This window comes from Pipistrellus kuhlii, unplaced genomic scaffold (assembly GCF_014108245.1).
Source record: "Pipistrellus kuhlii isolate mPipKuh1 unplaced genomic scaffold, mPipKuh1.p scaffold_m20_p_33, whole genome shotgun sequence".
NCBI lineage: Eukaryota > Metazoa > Chordata > Mammalia > Chiroptera > Vespertilionidae > Pipistrellus > Pipistrellus kuhlii.
Window position 1 is genome coordinate 3248651 of NW_023425533.1, and position 25412 is coordinate 3274062.

Here is a 25412-nt window from a genome sequence, read left to right on the forward strand (position 1 = left end):
TCTAAATGTCAAAAATTAAATATTGAATGACCTTGTTAGAGTATAACACATGGAACATAAAAATTAATGGAATGTAGCAACTCATAAGTATCTGTCAATCAACAAATTTTTGAGTGCCTTGCATCGATAAGGCACTTTACTTGAAAGGAAAGCTACTAAAATATGTTTACTTTTCAATGAAAAAACAATGTGGCAGAAGATATACCTTGTGGAGCCTATTAAAAATATTCCAAAAAGAAATAAGAGAGGAAAGGATTGTAAAATCAATTCCACTAATGCCCTAGCAATTAAAATTATGTATCTTAACTTACTTCTGGCTAAACTGGTTGATAGCATATTTCAGCAGGGCTTGGAAAACCAGTTTGGTGTTTTAGTTATTCTGAGAGAGGTGACTTTCAGACTTGTTACCTGGGATTCCCAAGAGTCCAGTTCCTCGTTCCAATCCACTCCATGTTTATGAAAGTGCATTAGGTGGAACAGTAGGGGGGTGGGGAATGTCAGTGCAGGAAGTCATCCAACCCTGATAAGTTGACATGTAGAATAAAGTTGATGGTGTTATTTATTACTAAGGTAGTCTTGGTGAAGGGTTACGTGTATGTACAGTTGGAGGAGGGGCAGGCAAAAGAGAATGTAGATAAGTGAAGTGAAATAGAGCTGATGTATTCAGAGCTTATGTTGCTTGAGGTGAGATCAGTTACCTGCTTGCAACTGAAATTTCAAACTTCTGCTTAGCGGGGAACTGCGTGAACAAATGGTGACTGATAGTTGGAAATATCAGCAGACATCTTAAATTTTATGCTCAAATGAACAAGCAATGAACCAGGAGAATAAGTCCAGTTGGTTTCGGTTGCTTGTAAGTTTTACCTTTTTATTTAAAATCACAGTATCCTTTCCAGTGAATGCCTATGTGACTGTGCACTATTACAATGAAACCAGCAACTATACTACAACAGAGACATGTGAATGTGGTGTTTATGGCTTAGCCTCACCAGTAGCTAATGCGATGGGGACGGTGGGCATCCCTAAGAACAATAAGTATCAAGCTTGTGACTACAACACTGAGTTTACCAGTACCGAGAAGCCTTGGATTGCACTGATAGAAAGAGGTAATTGTACATTTTCAGAAAAAATTCAAACAGCAAACAGAAGAAATGCTGATGCTGTTGTGATTTACAACGTTCCAGAGACTGGCAACCAGACGATACAGATGGCAAATTTTGGTAAGTAATAATACATAGGTTCCGCAAAAGAGATAATGTCTTTGTTTATCTTAAAATGGTATTTCCATCTAGAATTACTCTTGATCTAGCAATGAGGGTATAAAACAATTTTACTTTAATTTTTCTTGCCTGGTACTACTTAAAATTAACTATTACTCGATATTTGTAATTAATTTGGTCCAAGGACAAAAGCAATTTATGAAGTGGATCCTACTTTCTTTCACCATTTTTTAAGCATTATTAGGTTTTTCAGTGTGTATTATATAATTGTGTTTTAATAATATGTGCATTTACCTCTAAAGTTTAAAGAAATCAAATATTTTTTATCTTTGTTAATTTATACTTTTCAGTTTAGTTCAGTTTCTCATGCAAAAAGGATTGTATGTATTTAGGTATGCTATAGCTGCAAAATAGACTCATTATTATGATTAAACAATAGCTTATTGTAAGTGTGAAAAATGTTTACATAAATGCGAATTTGATTGCTGTATACAAGTGAGACTTGAATCTATTTGTGGGACTAATACATATAAAATTACTCTATAAGAAACATTATACATTGAAAAGGGTATGGCAGAAATAGGATAACTGTATAATTCACAACTAAAGTAAAGGTTTCCCTTATAAATATTTACTTATGACTTCTTCAGTATATATAATCACCAATTTATTAACTTTATAAAGGGATTTGCTTCTGAGAATGACTATTTTTTTATTTTGTAAAAAAAAAAAAAAAAAAAAAAGCTACATTCCAAATAAATGATTTTTAAACCACTGAAGAAGTAGACTTCTGACCCAAGTTTTTAATACTGTGGGTGGGTATGGATATTTTTGACCCCAGACTTGTAATAATATCAAACAAAGTAGAGACTGGTTTAGCTCAATGGATAGAGCGTCGGCTTGGGGACTGACGGGACCCGGGTTCGATTCCAGTATAGGGCATGTACCTTGGTTGCGGGCATATTCCCAGTAGGGGGTGTGCAAGAGGCAGCTGATCGATGGTTCTCTCATCGATGTTTCTAACTCTCTATCTCTCTCCCTTCCTCTCTGTACAAAATCAATAAAAAATATATATATATATAAAAATATCAAACAAAGTAAGAGCTGACAAAACATAGTATCAGGATAATTGGTGTTCTCCCTGCCAAATTTGGCCTCTGAAAAAAACTAATGTAAATTAAAGAGGTGTCAGAATTATAAAAAAGAAAATCAAATTTCTTTTTTTTTTAATATATTTTATTGATTTTGTACAGAGAGGAAGGGAGAGAGATAGAGAGTTAGAAACATCGATGAGAGAGAGTCATCGATCAGTTGCCTCTTGCACACCCCCTATTGGGGATATGCCCGCAACCAAGGTACATGCCCTTGACCAGAATCGAACCCGGGTCCCTTCAGTCCCCAAGCCGATGCTCTATCCATTGAGCTAAACCGGTCCCGGCAGAAAATCAAATTTCTTTTAAAACTAGTAGAAGGGTTGGACCATTCCAGGTTGTACACATATAATATAATTAAGTACTACTGTTTGAAAAACAAGCTGATTATTTTCTTGGGAATTGAAAAACCAAGTGAAGTGGTCTTACACTGGTACAAAGTTATTGTAAATGTACAAAACTCTACTTGAAATATTTTGTAACATATCCTAGATATTGCCAAAAGTCAGATAGTCACTTTATTTTTAAGAGCACGTCATAAATATTCCCTGTGTGTTCTTACATTTTTATGTGACTTTTATTTTGTAGAAATAAATGAGGCAGCTTTCTGATGAAAATTATAAATTAAACCTGTTCTAAGGAATCAACTTCTAAGATTTTGAGTACTCTAGGTTTCCTTTTCCATGGACAATCACATTCTGCTTGTTCATTCCCTGGACATTTTTAAAATATAAAAAGTATGAAACTAAAAGGTAGTACTGTTTTCAAAACTTGCTTTGCAACATGCAGTACGGGCCAAGATCTAGTGGAATGTAGGTACTCAGCAACTGAATTTAAAAGATTTACCAAAGGTAGCTTACAGTAAATCTTGCCAAGAGGCATGTAAACAGTCATTTGAATATATGGCTCTGACCTGAGTTTAAAAAACAAAGAAGTTACATTTATCATTCAATATATACCTCTTACATAATCAAGGATATGTATTCAAAACTTTTTTTTAACTATGCAATTGCCCATTTTAAAATGAACACATTGAAAAAAAATAGTATAATCAGAGTAATTACAATAGTTAATATGTATTACCATTAACTATATGCCAGGCACTGTTCTGGGGCCTTTATTTTATTTAATGAATATTGATGTTTAACATTGGATGATCTCAACCCCAAAGAATTAAAATTGTAAGGTTAGTGTTTTGCACTAATACCACCTGTTCACCACTGTGTCATTGTAGTTCTTCCTTCTCAGAAATTTTCTTTATATAGAAACTATTATATGACGCAGTTGACAAACATAGGCAAATAAGTGTGGAAAACTATGATCAACCTCTAAGACAGCAATTTTTCAACAGGTGTGCTGCCAGCATTTTTAAAACATGCAATACCTGACTATTTAGTCAAGGGCACTGACCTCTTTTCCCTTAGATTGTCAAATAAAAAAAATACAACAACCAACACAATCCACTGTGAATGAATCAAAATTATACCTATTTTGGTTTGGTGAAGGCCTGGGGCTGGGGGCAGGGCCTAGAAAGGGTCAATAGGGGTGGGTATCTGTAATACTTTCAACAATAAAAATTTTTAAAATTGTAGTTATTTTTTGGTATGCCACAAAATTTTAGTAATTAGCTTATATGTGTCATGAGATGAAAAAGGTTGAAAATTACTGCTCTAGGCCATTAAACATTGAGTCATTATTTTATATCATAAGCCAAATTTTTGTTTGTTTTTGCTGTCTTTTCATTAGTGTTTCTTTTGGTCCAGGCACAGAGGGTGGAGCAACAACTCCTCCTCCTACAAAAGCTCATGCCTTCACCTTCTATCACCTTATTTTTATCATTCTTAAAAACCACCTTTTCAGAAAACCACACACTAGCCCCTAAGGGCTGTGCCACCTTTTATATTTCTTTGGTTCCCCCACCTTTTAATTCCTTCAGTCTCATTTTTCTATGCTAGCTAGGCCTTATTAGCTTTTCCACAATGCTCCTTTTTGTTTCTTACTGATGGCAATTCCCTTCAATGAAAGACCACTAGGAAAAGACCTGTTTTTAAAAATGTTGAGTTTATTATTTATTGCAACAAAGGGTGAATGCATAAGAAAGGAAATTATGAAGTGTCTCAATAAAAGGGTGATAGAAATGACTTACAGAATTTGATCTTGCTTTGCATGATTTGTGGGAGAGTTTAAGGAAGCAGGCATTTGAACAGCCATCCCAATTTTGCTCAAGACTGAGTACTTTAGGTGTTAAAACCAGGAAATCCTTGGGAAAACCAGGCTGAGTTGGTCACTCTAGATGGCTTTGTTATAGACTTAGATGCTGACAGGAAGTAAGGATAATTCACTGATCAAATTTCTAAATAAATCTTACTTTTAAGTATGAAGACTAACCCTAAGCTAAAGCTATCTATATATATAAAGAACTAGGGTCTGTAATGTCCAAAATGACCAAAGAGATGACCAAACACCAGGCTCGGGTGGGTGGGGACTGGTGAGCAGGCTGAACTGATGACCTGTCAGAGAGAGACAAAGGTGAGGCTCTCTCTCTCCAGGCCTCACCAGCAGCCAAGCATCCCTCTCTTTCTCTGAGAGGTCAGCATGTCAGCATGACCTCTCTTTCTCTGAGAGGTCAGCCTGGGGCGGCTGCTGATCAGCCCTGCCTCTCTGATCAGGCCCAGAGAAAAACTTGGAGACACTGACTCACATAGAAATCAACCAATCAGAACCAAAACTGGGTGAACTGTGAGGAGCCAATGACTGCCAAGGAGGCAGAGCTTTTGACGCCGACTGGCATAGACACCAATCAATCAGAACCTAATCTGGGTGAACTGTGAAGGCAGAATCTAAGGTGGGGACTGAGGAGGGGTTTTAAGAGCAACAGCTGTTTGGTGCAAGATGTAAGAAAGTGGTTCAATTTTTTAATTACCAGTTTGGCAGTATAGTGCATATGGCCAGCTATCAATCCAGATAGAGGGATTATGTATTTTTGTCTGCCAAGAACATCTCCTTCTGCTGACAAAGGCTTTCCCTCCATTTAAACAATTCTATCCTATATAATCTATCTATACTAATAAAAAGCTACTATGCTAATTAGACCTGGTTGACCAGCCATCTTCCAGATGTCCAACTTCCTTCTGGACAAAGCCATGGTTATGGGGGCCAAGGCAGAGGATGTTAGGAGTGATCAGGCCAGCAGGGTAGGACAGTTGGGGACGAGATTAGGCCAGCAGGGGGTTACGGGCAATCAGGCCAGCCAGGGAGGACAGTTGAAGGTGAAATGAGGCCCGCAGGAGAGGGCAGTTAGGGACAATCAGGCAAGTAGGCAGAGGTAGCTTGGGGCAATCAGGCAGGTAGGCAGAAGGGTTAGGGGTAATCAGGAAGGCAGGCAGAGTGGTTAGGGGTGATCATGCAGACAGGCAGGTGAGCAGTTAGGAGCCAGTGGTCCCAGATTGTGAGAGAGATGTCCCTGATTGGAGAGGGTGCTGGCTGGGCTGAGGGGAACCCCTCCAGTACAAATTTTGTGCACCAGGCCACTATTAATTAATAAAGAAGCAACAGTCACTCATGTTAGCCCGGATGGCAGATGTTGGTCATTTTGGGGGTTTGGACACTGTTCATATTTTGACTGCATTCAAACATGCTAATTGGAGTGGTTTTGTTTTTGCCTTGATCTATCACGGTCATGGAATGACCTTTTCTCATGTTGATGTTCTGTGAAATTGTTTATGTTCAACAAGAAAATACCAAGGCCAGATTGATAGTGCCAGGCCAGGTCCCAGATGCCAGAGGCTGCATGTCTCTTTCTCACTGCCATTACTGTTGTACACATACCGGTATATTCTCTCTCCCGACTTTATATTTCTGTACATCCCTATCCCCTGTATGCTTCCTTCAAGGACCCAAGCAAGTCTAAGGAATGCTTTTTCACCCTTTGTTTCTCATGCTTTCATGTTGAGGAGACACACTGTCCTTACTCATCTGCCCAGTCTATTTACATTTTCCCTATTGGGAGTATTCTCTTTCTGAAAGGGGGAAGTTCAATTAGAGAAGAGCTCCCACCGAGAAGGAATAGTCTATAGCCTGGTACTTGGAGGTAAACCTTTAAATCAAAAGTTCATCCAATTATGTCCCAGGTATGCAAGAAAAGTCAGGACTGCTCATTAAAGCAGAAAATTTGGAGCAAGTTTAGAGCAAGTTTAGCGCTTGCTGAGCAAACAAGTTTTGAAAGTTAAATATGCAGTTAAATAGGTAAATTTCTTTAAGAAATACTTAAATTTGAATGTAGTTTACTTCAGCAAAGTCAGTAATTTGAGAGAGATAAAATTGTTCTTACATTTTTATCATTTTAACCATGTCCAATGAAGTGAGATTTGCAGCATTTCAGGATCCCCAAAACTCATCATTTCAGAGTAATTAAGTACATGGAAAGGAAGAGTTTAATCAGAGAAGCAAGCTCACATGTTTTCAGGGGAAATTTTTCTAGAAATGAGGGGGGAAATTTAAAAAATAGTATATAAATGAAGTGAAAAGATTAAAAAACTTCAATAAGGCTTAGGCTCAGATATACATATAAAGAAGAGCTTAATTCAAAGAAATCAACCAGTTCTACTTCGAAATCTGTCAAGAAGTATCTATCTCTAAGACTTCATCCTCAGATATCTGCAGTAACTTCCTAATTGATTTCCCTATTTCTCTCATACCCTTCCAAGCCCACTCTACCCTGAAACCAAGTGGCTGTTTAGAAGTAATAAATCACACTCTTTAAAATATGTCAGTGGCTTCTCATAGCACTTAGAGCAAATGAAAACTCCTTTCCATGCCCTTACCCATCCATGAATCATCTGGCTTCTGCCTACCACTCTGACTTCAGCTCTTCACAACCTCCCCACACACTTACTACGCTAGCAACACTGGGTTCATTTGAGTCCCTAAATTCCCCTAAACTCTTCCTGCTCTTGAGTCTGAAAGTACTTGATACCTTCCTCTTCTTGCTTGCACCCAAGCCTAAACCAATATCATCTCCTACCTGGATTATTTCAATAGCCTCCCAACAGATATCCCTACTACTCTTGTCCCTCTATAGACAGAGTGTAGTCTTTCATATATTGTAGCAGCCAAAGTGATCATGTGAAAAATGTAATTCAGTCCCCATTAGAATATAATCCAAGCTTCATGCCATGTCCTATAAGACCTTATTACATGACCCTCTCCCCCCATTACAATGATTCAGACAGCCTAGTCTTCTGTTTATAAACCAATAGAGAAATATGAGCAAGCTTTTACACCTGCTGTTCCCTCTACCTAACTCATTAATTTCTCTTTCATACTTTCACATAATGTTTCCTCCAAAAATATAGCCATGTGTAATATAAACAATCTATTGCAGGGTACTTTCATCTCTCATACTCTCTACTGCAAATGGCCTCCAACCTCACTTCCTGCTTACATTCTTTCTGAGGTTCATATTTTCTCTACTTGGCATTAAGAGTGATGTTCTAGAAATATAGGTTAGATCACATTATTCCTCTATTCAAAGCCCCCAGTGACTTTCCTTTGTTCTAATGAAATCTAAACTTTACAAGCCTAAAGGAGATTTGCATAATTTGGCCCCCTGCTGACCATTTTATTCTTATTTTTCATTTATTTATTTATTTCAGAAATGAAGGGAAAGGGAGAGAGAGATAGAAACATCAATGATGAGAAAAAAAATCATAGATCAGCTCCCTCCTGCACGCCCCACACTAGGGATCAAGCCCACAACCGGGGCATGTGACCCATCTACTTCATAATTCTCTGAACTTTATATATAATATTTTCTCCAACACTCAAAGCTTTTTCTGTGAGAATCTTTTTGCTTGCTTTTCTCCCTGTCACCACCATCATTATCACACATAACAGGTCCTTCAAATCACAGTTTAAATGTATCTTCTAGGAAGTTTCCCTCAACCACATTATTTCCCATCAAAATCCACTGCTCATTTCAATTTAAATCTCCTATAATTTGTAATTATTTTGATATTTGCTTGTAATATGTCTCTCCCATTTAACTGTAAGTTCCAGGATGACAGAATATATGTCTGTCCTGCTTGTCATTGTATCCATTATACTGAGCAAAGTGCATGGTCTTCACTAGTTGTTGAATAAATGAAAGATTATGAAACTAGAAAGCAATTCCCTTTTATATATGAAAAGGTGAACAGGTTTAAATGAGGTTGATTAGGTGAATTTAGCAAACCATTGTATTATATATATATATATATATATATATATATATATATATATATATATATATATATATATATATATAATTTTTTTTTTAATTGCAGAGAGGAAGGAAGAGGGAGAGAGAGATAGAAACATCCATGATGAGAGAGAATCATGGATTGGCTGCCTCCTGCAAGTCCCCCACTGAGGATTGAGCCCACAACCCGGGCATGTACCCCTTGACCTTGACCAGAATCGAACCTGGGACTTTTCAGTTAGGCTGACATTCTATCCACTGAGCCAAACCGGCTAGGGCAACTCATTGTATTTTTAAATTATTTTTATTTTCACAATACTTTCTCCTTTTACAAAATAAAAATATAATTAAAGTCCCCCTTAACTATCACCCCCAATCTTGGTCCTCTCCCAAGACATAACTAACTATTGCTATGTATTTTGTTAGCTAACCTTTCAGCGTGCGCTCTCTCTCTCTCTCTCTCTCTCTCTCTCTCTCTCTCTCTATATATATATATATATATATATATATATATATATATATATATATTTGTGTGTGTGTATATGCATATACCAGTATGTACTAGTATATATACACATTATATGTATGTATATGTACATATATATAGTAGTCAACTTGTGTTTTTTTATTTTTATATATTTTTATTGATTTTTTTTAAGAGAGAGAAGAAGAAACATCAATGTGTGAGAGAAACATCAATTGATTGCCTCCCAGACACACCCCAACCAAGGACTGAATCAGCAACCTGGGCATGGGCCCTGACCAGGAATCAAACTGTGACCTTTTGATGCACAGAATGATGCTCAACCAACTGAACCACATGGGCCAGGGCAACTTGTGTTTTATCTTTAACATTAACAAGCATTCTGTAGCTTTCTTGAGAGCTTGTTTGGAGGTTCTAGCAGGGGAGCGCAGCTACTCGTATACCCTTGACCGAAGACTGGTCCTCTCCTCTTGGGGGAAAGTCGTCCTCTTCGACCGAGCGCACAGCTTCGGGAGGGACGCACATGGATCGGTGAGGGAGGAGGGGGACACCCGCCTAGCCAGCCAGATCAGCCGAATCAACCCTGGCGATCAATGGGGTGACAGATGTCGCAGCCAGATCGCCCTCACATCCGCATTCTGTAGCTTTCTTTTGCCACTCAACAATAGGAATTGTTGAGTTATCACCATGTCGATAAATTTACATTTAGATCTAATTCGTTCTTTTAATTACTGCATAATATTTCATGGTGTGTATACACACATAATTTATTTACCTACTCCCCTATTAATGAACATTTGGATTGTTTTTATTTTAATTATTTTGTACATAATATTTCAATGAACATAATTATGGCTGATAACTTAGGATGCTATTGATATTGACCTTGCATTATTTATGTTAATTTTGCATCTGACCACCTTGTTGAACTTTTAATTTTGTTTGTCCATTTGATTCTCTGAATTTTCATGATAAATCACAATTTTCTCTAAAAAGTTTTTACTTAATTTTTTATCTTAATTTTACCTGTTAATTCTATCCAGTGGTTTTATTCTCATGCCTTGGGCTCCAGTAGTGTAATAGTGTACATTGCTTATGTGTTCCTGACTTTACTAAGAAAAAAATTTCCAGCTGGTCTAAATTAGTGTGTTGCTTGATAGAAGGTTCTAGGAGGTACTCTTTATCAAGTTTCATGACTTCAGAAAGGATGTGGAATCTTATTATTACTACCAAGCTAGAATATAAATATATATATGTATATATGTATGTATGTAGAACAACATATAAATACAGTCATCTCCAGCATAACAGCAAGAATATGTTCTGAGAAATGTCTTCTTAGGTAATTTCATCATTGTGCAAACATCATAGAGTATACTTACACAAACCTAGCTGGTATAACCTATTATACACCCTATTATACACCTAAGCTTATTGTTCTTAGGCTGGGGCCACCATTGTAAATGCAGTCTGTAGTTGACAGACATGACTATATACATATACAGTATATAACCCAAAGGGGGAATCCAATGATTTATTGTTATTTTAGGAGAAATAATAAAGTGAAATAGAGAAACAATAGTTTAAAAGGACAGTTTTTGTTTGTTTTTATATATAGTTTTATTATTGCCCTAATAAAAGGATTAAAAACATATTCATTGCTTATACGGATGATTTCAAGTTGAGTGTCAAGTTGTAAGACACCAACAAAATTTAAAAGCATCTTAAAAATTAGAAAAATTGGAATGGCTGAGGAGAGGTCAATGGGGGGAGACATATAATACTAATAAAGATTTTTTTTTAAAGAAATTGGTTATAAAAACAGTGCCATAGTAAAGAGTAAGGAATAATAAATGTAGAGAAAGATATAAAATAGAAAACATGGGCAAAATACAGATTTATAAGCAAAATATGTGTTAATTTTAATTTTCAATTATATTCAATAGTTTATATTCAGTAACATTTTGTATTAGTTTCAGGTGTACAGCACAGTAAGTGGTTAGGCAATCATATACTTTACAAACTGTTCCCCCTAATATTTCCAGTACCCACCTTGCATGCGGCTCTTTGGCCCCTTGAGTGTGGCTCTTCCACAAAATACCATGGCCTGGAAGAGTCCATTTTGCAGAAGTGGCATTAGAAGAAGTTTAAGTTTAAAAAAATTTGACTCTTGGGGGAGAAGAAGGGGGAAGGAAGAAAAAATTAACTCTCAAAAGAAATTTCAATTGTTGTACTGTTGATATTTGGCTCTGTTGACTAATGAGTTTGCCCACCACTGCCCTATGTTGTACTTTACATCCCTGTGACTATTTTGCAACTACCGATTTGTACTACTTAATCCCTTTACCTTTTTTCACCCAGGCCCCTGGGAACCATCAGTCTGTTCTCTGTGTCTATGACTCTGTTTCTCTTTTGTTTGCTCATTTATATTGTTCTTAGATTCCACATTAGTGAAATCATATGGTATTTATTTTTCTCTGATTGACTTATTTCACTTGACATAATACATTCTAGATCTATCTGTACTGTCATAAATGGTAAGATTTTATTCTTTTTATGTCCAAGTAATATTTCATTGTATGTATGTATCACACCACTTTTATCCACTCATCTATTGATGGGGCACTTGGGGTGCTTTCATATCTTGCCTATTGTAAATAATGCTGCAATAAACATGGGCATATAAATATCCTTCCTTTTTAGTGTTTTGGATTTCTTCAGATATATATCCAGAAGTGAAATTTTTGAATCACAAGGCAGTTCCATTTTTCACAGTGGCTGCACCAATCTGCACTTCCACCACAGTGAATGAGGATTCCCATTTCTCCACATCCTCTCCAACATAAATTTCTGGATTTATTGGTAGCAGCCATTCTGACAGATGTGAGGCGACATCTCATTGGGGTTTTAATTTGCAATTTTCTGGTGATTAGTGACATTGAGCATCTTTTCATATGTCTATTGGCCATCTGTATGTTCTCTTTGAAGAAGTATCTATTCAGGTCCTGTGCCCGTTTTTTAAATTGGATTATTTGTTTGTTTGATGTTGAGTTGTATGAGTTCGTTATAAATTTTGGATATTAACCCCTTACTGGAGGTATCATTGGAGAATATGTTCTCCCATTCAGTGCATTACCTTTTCATTTTGTCGATGTTTTGTGTGGGGTTTTTTGGTTTATTTGTTTGTTTTTTGTTTGTTTTGCTGTGCAAATCTTTTTAGTTTTATGTAGTCCTATTTGTTTATATTTTCTTTTGTTTTCCTTGCCTGAGGAAAAAACATTCATAAGCAAAATATTTAACAATCATATCACAATGTAAATAAAAATGACAATTATTTTAAGAACTGGTATGATCATGAGATGTACAAACAAGTATATAACATGTTAGGTCTGGAAAATACATCAGCTATTCTTAAAATTTATGAAACTACAAACATCACAACCTTTAATATAATTTGGTGTACAATAATATTTTGTACCATTCTCATACATTCACATAAGTCTCCAAGTGCTCTCTTTCTGCTCTCTCGACACATACATACATCTTTGCATAAGAGTTTATATTTTTATAAGGAAGTCAAAAATATAATTCTTCTAGATGCTTGTCTCCATAAAAACCAAACTGAGTACATATAATTTGAGTTCTTTAAAGTACGTTTTATCTCACTTTCTCCATCTTCAAATAAATGTTTTGTGGGAATTCAAACACATGCTTTTTGTTCATTAATATGTTTTTTGCTTAACTTTCGGCCTCTTCTTCCTAAAATTTTAAGGCTTTATATATTACGTTATGATTTGCTGCAAGAACATTGATTTCCCTGAAAATTATTTTTAGTTAATTGTCAGGAAGGAATATGCATGTTCTTATGCGTGTGCACGTGTATATAAATACAAAAAAAAATGCCTGAGCAGGATTGTATAAAACAGACTAGTTTCTCTTAAATACTCTCTCCCATTCTTTATATCAAGTATTGGTTTCTAAGTCCTCTTACCCCAGCCACACCTCTTCATTATGCAATACTATCTTCCCTAGGCAGCAAGGACTTCATTTAAATAAATTATATTCATTTACATCTAAACTTTCAAATCCTATGTCCTGCTCACTTAGGGAATTGTTAGCTATGCAGGAACTACTCTGATAAAGTGTACCAGGTGGGACCTTATTTGCTGCACCTGGAAACAACATGCCACTCGAACAAACCCAAATTCTAACTAATGATATTATCAGGACTTTTGACAGAACTGTGGAACAGTGAATTGGAGAAATGATATTTCAGAGCATTACTCTTCACATCAAGCAACAACCTATTCCACCTGTGCTCAGAACTGTCATGATCACATACATGTTTAGCAATATAATATTAGTTAAAAGCTTTTAGATTTTAGATGTATATCATATTTTATCCAAATTTTAATAACACATATTCTCTGTATGCCCTTCTACTGATGTCATAATTCAATGAAAGTGGACAAATAAACTAGTCTCTGGCAATGATCATTACATTGACATCTACTCAGTGGAAAGTAAAGATAGAAGAAAATGAAAATTTGCTAATTCTCTTGCTTTCAATTTCAATTTTAAAATGATTGTCTCTTAGTTTCATTATTCCTAATAATAAGAGCTCTTTTTTCATTTTATTTTTCAATTATAGTTTGCATTCAATATTATTTTTTATTGGTTTCAGGTGCACAGAATAGCACTTAGACAATCATATACTTAACAAATAACCCCTGATATTTCAAATACTCACCTGGCACTGTACATAAATGTTACAATAATATTGACTCTATTCCCTATGCTGTACTTTACATTTTCATGACTATTACATAATTACCAATTTGTAGTTCTTAATCCCTTCACCATCTTCACCCAACCTCAAACCCCCTCCTCTCTGGCAACCATCAGTCTGATCGTAGCCATTTTTATTTCAGTATTGCACCTAATTCCTATTAAAATCTATTTTCCTTGCCCTTTATGAAAGTAACTAGAGAGATTCATGCACTGGGGGTGGGGGGTTCCCCTCAGCCCAGCCTGTACCCTCTTACAGTCTGGGACCCCTCGCTCCTTACTGCCTACCTGCACCAGAGATGGGAGAAGCTCCTGCCACCACCTCTGTGCTAGCCAGCCATGAGCCCGGCTTCTGGCTGAGTGATGCTTCCCCTGTGGGGAGCACACTGACCACCAGGGAGCAGCTCCTGCATTGAGCATCTGCCCCATGGTGGTCAGTAGGCATCATAGCAACCAATCATTCTGCCATTCTGTCAATTTGCATATTAGACTTTTATTATATATGATTGTTATTACCGTGTTTCCCCGAAAATAAGACATCCTCTGAAAATAAGACCTAGCGCAACTTTGGGAGAAAAAATTAATATAAGACAATGTCTTATTTTAAGGGAAACAGGGTAGTAAGCATTCTATTAGCTATGTGCCAGGTATTCTTCTAAGTATAATCATTTCAACAACTACATAAGGTACATAGTGTTAATACCCTCATCCTATATAATAAAAACCTACTATGCTGTGTCCAGTCGGCCAGTCTGTCATTCAACCAATCAAAGTGTAATATGCTAATGATATGCTAAAGCTGCTCAGCCACTCGCTATGACATGCACTCACCACCAGGGGGAAGATGCTCTGACTGGGTTAGCTTGCTGCTGGGGTCCAGCTGATTGGGACTGAGCAAGGTGAGCCAAACATGCTCTGGAGCCTTCCCATAGTCCCTCCCTGGCTGGCCAACCTCCTGGGTCCCTCCCCAGGCCCAATCATGCACCAGTGGGGTCCCTCGGCCTGGTCTGTGCCCTTTTGCAATCCAGGACCCCTCGAGGGATGTCAGAGAGTCAGTTTCAGTTTTGGCCCTACCGCAGAACAACTGGTTACTATGATGCACACTCACCACCAGGGGACAGATGCTCAACTCAGGAGCTGTCCCCTGGTGGTCAATGAACTCCCATAAGGGAAGCGGTGCTCAGCCAGAAGCCGGGCTCACAGCTGGTGAGCACAGTGGCAGTGGCAGGAGCCTCTCCTGCCTCTGCAAAAGTGCTAAGGATATACGACTGCCAGCTTAGGTCCACTCCCCATTGGCTGACAGTTGGACATCCCAGGGGGCTCCCAGACTGTGAGAGAGCACAGGCTGGGCTGAGGCCTCTTCTAGGGCACAAATTTCATGTACCAGGCCTCTAGTTTATATATAAGAGACTGGAGGCATAGAGAGGTTGATTAACTTCCCCTGGATATATAGCTAGTAGGCTATAAAGCTAGAATTTAAACCCTAATATCCTGTCTTGAAAGTTTGTGCTCTTAATCAGCACATGACACCACCTCTCTAGTGAGCATATACTATTCAAGATAATGTCCAAAAATGATTTAAAAATGATAAAGGTCCTTAAGGAGGAAAGTATAGTAGGGAATACCAATATCTATGCAACTAGTAGAAGACAGAATGTGAAAAGCATTATCATAAAAGTGTTAAGATTACTGGATCTGAAGAAATTAAGAAATTCCAGGGTGTTGGAAGGGTCATCAACATGGAAGTTAAAGTTATAGAAGATGATAGCAGAGAAATCAAAAATCAGCATTTGGAGAGTTTCGAGGCAGGAAATCAGAAAGTAGAGTATTTTTGTTAAGATTTCAGAAGCTGGGAAGATCAGAATGTCAATAATATCCAGAGTATAACCATAGAAGTGGGGTGCCTAAAGAGGAGTAGGGGCAAAGATCCTTGAAGTTGAGGCCAGAGTGTTAGATGCTTAAAGAACTTAGGGTGAAGAGGATGACTATGATCCAAATGACAAATGCTTCATGTTTGTGGAGGAGTAACTAGGAGGTTATGTAACACCAAACAGGAAGATAAGAAATAGAAGGTAGTAAAACCAAATGCCATAAGTCTCTTGACTGCCATGAGTCTCCAAGAAGCAGGGATTGTTTTTGCATGAGGGTGATGGAAAGGTGGTCTGGAAACAATCATGTGGGAGGAGAACCCTTATATGAACTTAAAATATTAATACATGGTGTGCAGAAGGATGAACTGCCTCTATTGAAAATAACTGAGGGGTAAGTGGTGTTCTCATGAGTAAGATGGATCAGGAATGGTAAAGAAATATTATATTATAAGCCTTAGTATAATCCTCACTTAAAATAAGAGAATTTTACCAGTTAAGCATTGTGTCATGTAACCAGAGAGCTAGAAGACAGTGGAAAATTTTGGGAGAAAATCAGTGGAAGAAGAAAGTAATAAGCAGCAATATGGAGAGAGGAACACAAGAGTGAATATTAACCAAATAAGCTTCCCTTTAGGACCATAACAAATGAGCATTAATGTCAATATTTCCAACTAAATTCTGGAATAAAGTTGTCTCAGACAAGTACTGAAGTGCATTCAAAACATGAAGGGGTTGTTCACAAAAGAGCAGGCACTCTTTTTTAAATTTTTTTCCATCACCATTTATCTCCTTTCTGCCCTCTTTCACCTCCATTCACTCCCCTTCCCCCCAGTAATCGCCACACTGTTGTCCATGTCTGTGGGCTCTTTTTTCTTCTTTTTTTTTGCTCAATGCCTCCACCCCCCAACATATCCCCTTTCACCCCTTACCCTTACTAGCTGTCTGCCTAAGAGCAGGCACTCTTAAATGAACTGAGAAGGGCAGTGCTGAATAGGGTAGAGATGGAAATATGAAAGAATATAGAACAGCGGGGTCCTAGAGCTGTAGATTATAAGGGTGAAGAAGGGGCATGTAATCTTTGAGTAGGTAGGGGAAGTATACTAGAAGGTAATTGGTGCTGAAAAACCTCAATGAAAAACTAAACCAGCCCTAGGTTCCAAATGGTGCAGCTTTAAATTCTTAAATTTGGCAGAAGTTGGAACTTGTGTTAAGTGCTACCTATGAATCTGGAGCATGTTGCATAAAAGTATGAAATTAGAAAAGCCCACTGTATGGGAGAACATATTTGCAAATGTTATCACTGATAAAGGTTTAATCTCCAACATCTACAGACAGCTTATACAACTAAATAAAAGGAAGATGAATGATCCAATTAAAAAATGGGTAATGGACCTAAATAGAATATTTTCAAAAGAAGACAGAAGGAAGGCTAAGAGGCACATGAAAACATGCTCACAGTCACTAATTATCCGAGAGATGCAAATCAAAACAACAATGCGGTACCATCTCACACCTGTCAGAATGGCCAACATCAACAAATCAACAAATGACAAGTGTTGGTGGGGTTACGGAGAAAAAGGAACCCATGTGCACTGCTGGTGGGAATGCAGACTGGTGCAACCACTGTGGAGAACAGTTTGGAGTTTCCTCAGAAAACTGAAAATGGAACTCCCATTTGACCCAGTAATCCCACTCCTAGGAATATATCCCAAGAAACTAGAAACACCAATCAGAAAGGATATATGCACCCCTATGTTCATAGCAGCACAATCTACAGTATCTAGAATCTGGAAACAGCCTAGGTGCCAGTCAGCAGATGATTGGATCAAAAAACTATGATACATCTACACAATGGAATACTATGCTATCATAAAAAATAAGGAATTCTCATCATTTGCAGCAACCTGGATAGAACTAGAGAACATCATGCTGAGTGAAATAAGCCAGTCAATGAAAGAGAAATACCACATGACCTCTCTCATTTAAGGATATTAAAGAACATTATAAACTGATGAACCAAAAGTCAGATATAAAGACAGTAAAGCAACAAGCAGACTGTCAAATTACAGCCGGGAGGGTAGGGAGATCTGGGGGAGATAAGAGATCAACTGAAGGACTTGTATACATGCATATAAGTACAACCAATGGACACAAATCTCCGGGAAGGGAGGGTATGTATAGGAGGGGGGGAGACAATGTTAAAATATGTACACAGATAATAATTTAATAAAAAATATTTTTTTAAATATGAAATTATAAAGGAAGCACATAAAAAATTTTTGGGCCATTTTAATTAAGAGTTCTGATAAATGTTTTATGAATAATGCAAATCATCTATCTCTGCATTGAGGAGATTCAGATTTTAGTGAAAATTGGTAGAAACTTAGTCAAGAGTTTAGGATGTCAAAATTGCAATCACTAAATGCCTAGATGCTCTGAATTACAGAATTGAATTAAATCCAATCTCCATTTACTTGTATATATTTTTAGCTTTTAAATGAAAAATGTGAATTGGGTTCTTTTCCTCAAAGCCGTCATTTCTGCAGAGGAGGAGGCAGAGGAGTGTAGAATCAAGTCAAATGGGATGTTTCACATTATTTTAGCTCTAAAAGTGTCTAAATGGACCAAATAACCATTTGTCAAAATATAGGGGGCAGATGCTCCAACCAGTAGGTTAGCTTGCTGCTGGGGTCTATGTATCTGTCAATGATAATTAGGAATCCAGGAAAGATACAAATGTGTACATAAGAATACACAAAAATAAGCAAAGAGCAAATTAACATGACCTAAACTATGTTTATAAGTGTTGAATGGGTGTCAAGTAGAGGAGAAAGCATGGTAAACTATTAGTCAATAAAAGCTTCTACCAGGTAATAAATTTTGCCCAAGATTTTAAAGTGAGAAAAAGACATGGATAGGCAAAGAAGGAAAATAAGCCAAGACAGGGGATGACTTCATTAGCATCTTCTTAATAGTACAATTTTTAATGTGCTATAGAATAGGCAATATGTACTATAGCATTTGTACTCTATAGAAGAGACAACTGAGATGAAAAGATTGGAATTCAGAAAGGTTAAATAACTTTTCCCCAAGGTCACACAGGTAGAAAACAGATAGTAGACCTAGCATTCAAATTTAGGTCTGTCTCCCTACAAAACCCATACCTAAATCACTACAACAAACTACTACTTCTCATAGTACCCATATTGTATATGCAAAGGCTCAGAGAATTAGGAAATATAAAACTTGGGGAGACAGGACAAATAATTGGCCAGCAGTAAATATTTAATGAATGAATAAGTAAACTCTTGCTTTTAAGATAAAAAAAAACAAACAAGCAAAACAAACCACCCACATTTTTATGTATTATTTTGTTTCCATGTTAGAAAACCCACTTGTCAGCCAGAGCTTGCTCTCCCTAAGAACTTAACTCCTAGTCACAGACTGCACAATTTCACTTGGCCCAGGTTACAGATATGTAAACAAGAGTAGCACTCTAGGGTTTTATCCCCTAGGGTTTAACCTCACTTCTTGTATCCCAGGTGAGTGAGGTAACATGTGGTTATATGCAACACGTTAGAGCCCTAGTGTTTCTAAATATTTAGACCTTGTTTAAGCTTCCTTTATTGAGCCAAAAGGCTGACGTTTTCAGGAGAGAAAGGATGCATTCTTTGTGAGATGGTCCAAGAAAGCACTGTCTCCCTTTAGCAAAAATCCAACTTACCTCTCTCTCCATCTGAGTTCTGTTTCAAGAATTCTCTACAAAGCCCTTTGGCAAAAAAAAAAAATAATAATAATAAATTAAATAAATAAAATTTTTAAAAAAAGCCATTTTGATATATCCTGACTTTTTGATAAGACTAATTTTCTAAAAGCATTTGCCTGTATAGTTAGAATGATATAGGAATATGTTCTCATTTATAGGCTTAGGCCTCAGATAAAACACATGGAATTGGGGTAGGGGCTGGAAATAGATCTTTGCAAACCCTGCAAAAATCTTGAATTAAAATCCACCTCTTCACACATATCTTCTTGTGGCAGAATTATTTTGTTGGCTTACATAATAATATAATCATTACATAATAATGGTAGAATTATTTAGTTGGTTTACACATTTATGGAGAGATTTTTGTGATTTTTTTTTATTTCACAAAACATAGGGGAGTTCCTAAGCACAGAACAAAGTTTTAGTTCATTGGGTCAAGATAGCATTTTAAATCTTCCTTTTAGCATTGAAACTAGTTAAATGAGTCAAACATATTTGCGCCAGAAAGACTTGTGAATTTGCATTTAGGATTTATTCAACATTTGTGATAGTTACAATAGAATTCCTTTTCTAAACCCAAGTACAACCAGATGACACAGCATTTTTCTGTTCCAACTTTATAAAATAAAGGTCCAGCAGAGGGCACATTGAGCAATTTCATGGCTAATCCAAATGCCTTAGCATTCTCTTAAGTCTATTTAAACCAGATCATGCTATTTTGGCATCTGAAGTAAAATTTCCAGTGTCTTCTGACACCGTAAGAGAACTCTTTCAATTAAAAGAATACCAAGATACTCAGTAAAGATCAGCCAAATAAATTTGAATTAAAAAAAATTTTTTTTGAAATTTTATTTTATTGCTTATAGTATTACAAATAGTAGTACATATATCTCCTTTTTCCCCCCATTGACCTTCCCCCAGGCTCTCCTACCCACTGTCGCATGCCCTCATCCCACCACAGCAGTGTTCTGCGTCCATTGGTTGTGCTTATTTATATGCATGCATACAATTCCTTTGGTTGATCACTTTCTCCTCCATCCCCAACACTCCCTAACCTTCCCGCTGTAATTTGACAGTTTGTTCAGTGCTACTCTGCCTCTGTATCTATCTTTTTGTTCATCAGGTTATATTGTTCTTTATTTTCCATAAATGAGTGAGATCATGTGGTATTTTTCTTTCAATGCCTGGCTTTTTCATTTAGCATAATGCTCTACGGTTCCATCCATGCTACTGCAAATGGTAAGAATTCATTCTTTTTTTTAATTTCATTTTATTTATTTTTTACAGAGAGGAAGAGAGAGGGATAGAGAGTTAGAAACATCGATAAGAGAGAATCATCGACCAGCTGCCTCTTGCACACCCCATACTGGGGATGTGCCCGCAACCAAGGTACTTGCCCTTGAGCAGAATCGAACCCGGGACCTTTCAGTCCACAGGCCGACGCTCTATCCACTGAGCAAAACCGGTCTCAGCTCATTCTTTTTTATAGCAGCATAATATACCATTGTGTAGATGTACCATAGTTTGCAAATCCACTCATCTGCTGATGGGCATTTAGTCTGTTTCCAAATCTTAGCTATTGTAAAGTGTGTTGCTATGAACATAGGGGTGCATATATTCTTTCTGATTGGCATTTCTAGCTTCTTGGGATATATTCCTAGGAGTGGGATTACTGGGTCAAATGGGAGTTTCATTTTCAGGTTGTTTTTTGTTTTGTTTTCTTTTGTTTTGTTTTTAGGAAAATCCATACTGCTCTCCACGGTGGTTTTATCAGTCTGCATTCGCACCAGCAGTGCATGAGGGTTCCTTTTTCTCTGCACCATGCCAGCACTTGTGGTTTGTTGATTTGCTAATGATAGGCATTCTGACAGGTGTGAAATGTTATTGCATTGTCATTTTGATTTGCATCTCTCGGATAATTAGTGACTTTGAGCATGTTTTCATGTGTCTCTTGGCCTTCCTTCTGTCTTTTTTCTAAAATTATCTATTTAGGTCCCTTGCCCATTTTTTTATGGATCGTTTATCTTCCTTTTATTATATTGTATGACTTCCCAGTAAATGTTGGAGATTAAAGCTTTATCAATGATAACATTGGCAAACATGTTCTCCCATACAGTGGGCTTTCTTATTGTTTTGTTGATGGTTTTTTGTTTTGCAAAAGCTTTTTCTTTTGATGTAGTCCCATTTGCTTATTTTCTCTTTAGTTTCCATTACCCTAGGAGCAGTATCAGTGAAGAAATTGCTTTGGAATATGTTTGAGATTTTGCTTACCTATGGATTCCTCTAGTATTTTTATGGTTTCCTCTCTTATGTTTAAGTCCTTTATCTATTTTCAGTTTATTTTTGTGTATGGTGTAAGTTGGTGGTCCAGTTTTATTTTTATTTTTTTGCATGTATCTGTCCAATTTTCCCAACACTATTTGTTGAAGAGACTGTCTTGACTCCATTGCATGTTCATGCCTCCTTTGTCAAATATTAATTGACCATAGTAGTTTGGGTCAATTTCTGGGTCCTCTATTCTATTTCATTGATCTATATTTCTTTTTTTAAAAATATCTTTTATTGATTTTACACAGAGAGGAATTGAGAGGGATAGAGAGTTAGAACGTCAATGAGAGAGAAACATCGACCAGCTGCCTCTTGCACACCCCGCACTGGGGATGTGCCCGCAACCAAGGTATGTGCCCTTGACTGGATTCAAATCCGGGACCTTTCAGTCCGCAAGCTGACACTCTATCCACTGAGCCAAACCAGTTTCGGCCTCATTGATCTATATTTCTATTCTTGTACCAGTACCAGGTTGTTTTGAGAACAGTGGCTTTGTAATACAGCTTGAAATCTGGTATTGAGATCTCACTTACTTTGTTCTTCTTTCTTAGGATTGCTGGAGCTATTTTTTTTTTTTTTATTCCAGATAAATTTTTGGAGAGTTTTTTCTAGGTCTGTGAAATATGCTGGTGGTATTTTAATGGGGAGTGCATTGAATGTATAGATTGCTTTGGGGAGTATGGAGATTTTAATGATGTTGATTCTACCAATCCATGGACATGGTATATTCTTCCATCTGTTTATGTCTTCTTCTATCTCTTTTTTAGTGCCTTGTCATTTCTGCATATAGGTCTTTTACCTATATTAAGTTTATTCCTAGGTATCTTAACTTTTTTGGTGCAATGGTAATGGGATTGATTTTTTAGTTTCTCTTTCTGTAAGTTCACTATTAGTGTAGAGAAATGCTATAGATTTCTTGGCATTAATTTTGTATCCTGCTACATTGCCAAATTCATTTATTAAGTCTAATAAATTTTTGATGGAGTCTTTAAGGGTTTTTATATACAATATCATATCATTGGCAAAGAAGGACAGTTTTACTTCTTCTTTTCCAATTTGGATGTCTTTTATTTTTTCTTCTTGTCTAATTGCAATGGCTAATACTTCCAATACTATGTAAAACAGGAGTGGTGAGATTTGGCATCCTTGTCTTGTTCTTGTTTTTGTTCTTGTTCTTGTTTTTATTCTTGTTCTTGTTCTTAGGGGAAATGGTTTTAGTTTTTGCCTATTGAGTATGATGTTGGCTATGGGTTTGTCATATATGGCTGTTATTATGTTGAGGTATTATCCTTCTATTCTCACCTAGGTAAGATTTTTTTTTTTTTATCAAGAAAGGGTGTTGAATTTTGTCAAATGCTTTTTCTGCATTAATTGATATGACTATGTGGTTTTTTATATCTCAATTTATTTATGTGATGTATCACACTTATATTGATTTGCAGATATTGTACTATCCTTGCATCCCTGGGATAAATCTTACTTGGTCATGGTGTATGAGCTTTCTGATGAACTGTTGGACCTGATTTGTTAGAATTTTGTTGAGGATTTTGGCATCTCTGTTCATGAGGGATATTGGCCTATAATTCTCTTTCATTGTGTTGTCTTTATCTGGTTTTGGTATAATGGTGATGCTGGCTTCATAGAAGGAGTTTGGAAGTGTTCCTTCCTCTTGAAATTTTTGGAATAGTCTGAGGAGGATAGGTTTTAGTTCTTCCTTGAATGTTTGGTAAAACTCCCCTGTGAAGCAGTCTGGCCCTGGGCTTTTGTTTGCTGGCAGCTTTTTGATGACTGTTTCAATTTCTTCCATAGTTATTGGCCTATTGAGATTTTTAGATTTTTCCTTATTGAATTTGGAAAGGATGTATTTTTCTAGAACTATGTCCATTTCCTTCCGGTTGTCCAGTTTGTTGAAATAAAGTTGTTCGCAGTATTTTTTAACAATCCTTTGTATTATGGCGGGATCTGTTGTTATTTCTCCTCTTTCATTTCTCATTTTGTTTATTTGGGTCCTCTCTACTTCTTGGTGAGTCTGGCTAGAGTTTCATCAATCTTGTTTATCCTTTCAAAGAACCAGGTCTTGGTTTTAGTGATCTTTTGTGTTGTATTTTCTGTTTGTTTGTTTGTTTTTTGTCTCTATGTCATTTATCTCTGCTCTGATCTTTATTATTTCCTCCCTTCTACTTACACTGAGATTTTCTTGTTGATCTATTTCTAACTCTTTGAGTTGTAGAGTTAGGTCATTTATTACCATTGCTTCTCGATTTTGCAAGAGGCTTATAGAGCTATGAACTTCCCTCTCAAGACTGCTTTCACTGTGTCAAATAGATTTGGATTGTTTTGTTTTCATTGTCATTTGTTGCCATGAAGTGTTTATTTCTTCTTTGATCTATCTGGTAACCCAGTCGTTGTTTAATACACCCTATTTAGTCTTCAGGGGTTTGATTTTTTTTTTTTAATTATTTTTTTTGTAGTTGATTTCCAGTTTTCTGCCATTGTGATCTGAGAAGATGCTAGATACTTTTCTATCTTTTTTAATTTGAATAGACTTTTCCCTGTGACCCAATATATGATCTATCTTTGAAAATGACCCATGTGCACTTGAGAAGAATGTATATTATGTGGCTTTGGGGTGAAATGTTCTGAAGATGTCAATTAATTCCATCTGATCTAGTGAGTCATTTAGGATTGATGTTTCTTTGCTGATTTTTTGTTTAGCGTATTTGTCCAATGGTAGTAGAGAGATATTAAAATCCCCTACTATGGTTGTATTGCTGTTAATCACTCCCTTGATATCCTCCAGAAGTTTTTTTGTTTGTTTGTTTGTTTGTTTTTTGTTTTTCAGGGTTTTTGGGTTTTTTTTGGTTTTTTTTAAATGTATTTGGATGCTCCTGTATTGGGTGTGAATATGTTTACCAGAGTTATTTCTTCTTGTTAAATTGCTCCCTTTAGTATTATGACGTGGACTTCCTTATCTCTTGTTATGTCTTTTACTTTGATATTTAATTTGTCAGATATAAATATTGCTACCCCAGCTTTTTTTTTCTTCATTTCCATTCATTGAAAAATTGTTTTCCATTCCTTCATCATCAGTTTGTGTGGGCTTCCTGTAGACAACAGATATATGACTCATGTTTTCTTTTTCTTTTTTTTCTTTTTAAAAAAATATATTTTATTGATTTTTTTACAGAGAGGAAGGGAGAGAGATAAAGAGCTAGAAACATCAACCAGCTGCCTCTTGCACACCCCCTACCGGGGATGTGCCCGCAACCAACATACATGCCCTTGACTGGAATCGAACCTGGGACCTTTCAGTCCACAGACCAATGCTCTACCACTGAGCTAAACCAGACTCGGCAGACTCATGTTTTCTTATCCACTCAATTGCCCTATGTCTTTTGATTGGGGCATTTAATCCATTTACATTAATGTTATTATTGAAAGGTACTTGTTTGTCGTCATTTTAATTCTTTACCCATGTTCCTTCTTAACTTCCTATTTCTATTTTTTACAGAAGACCCTTTAGCATTTCTTGCAGTACTGGCTTGGTGGTAATAAACTCCCTTAGT

The 25412-nt window shown here is 36.6% G+C and overlaps 1 protein-coding gene across 1 annotated transcript in view; it reads left to right on the forward strand.

Annotated features, from left to right (window-relative positions):
- Nucleotides 1–648: 648 nt before the first annotated feature.
- The window catches only part of RNF128 (ring finger protein 128), a 116660-nt gene continuing 91896 nt past the window's right edge, over nucleotides 649–25412 (forward strand). The window contains exon 1 of the mRNA XM_045570466.1: nucleotides 649–1220. Within this exon, the coding sequence (XP_045426422.1) occupies nucleotides 815–1220 (406 nt within the window). The 5' untranslated portion in view covers nucleotides 649–814. The remainder of the gene's footprint in view (nucleotides 1221–25412) is intronic.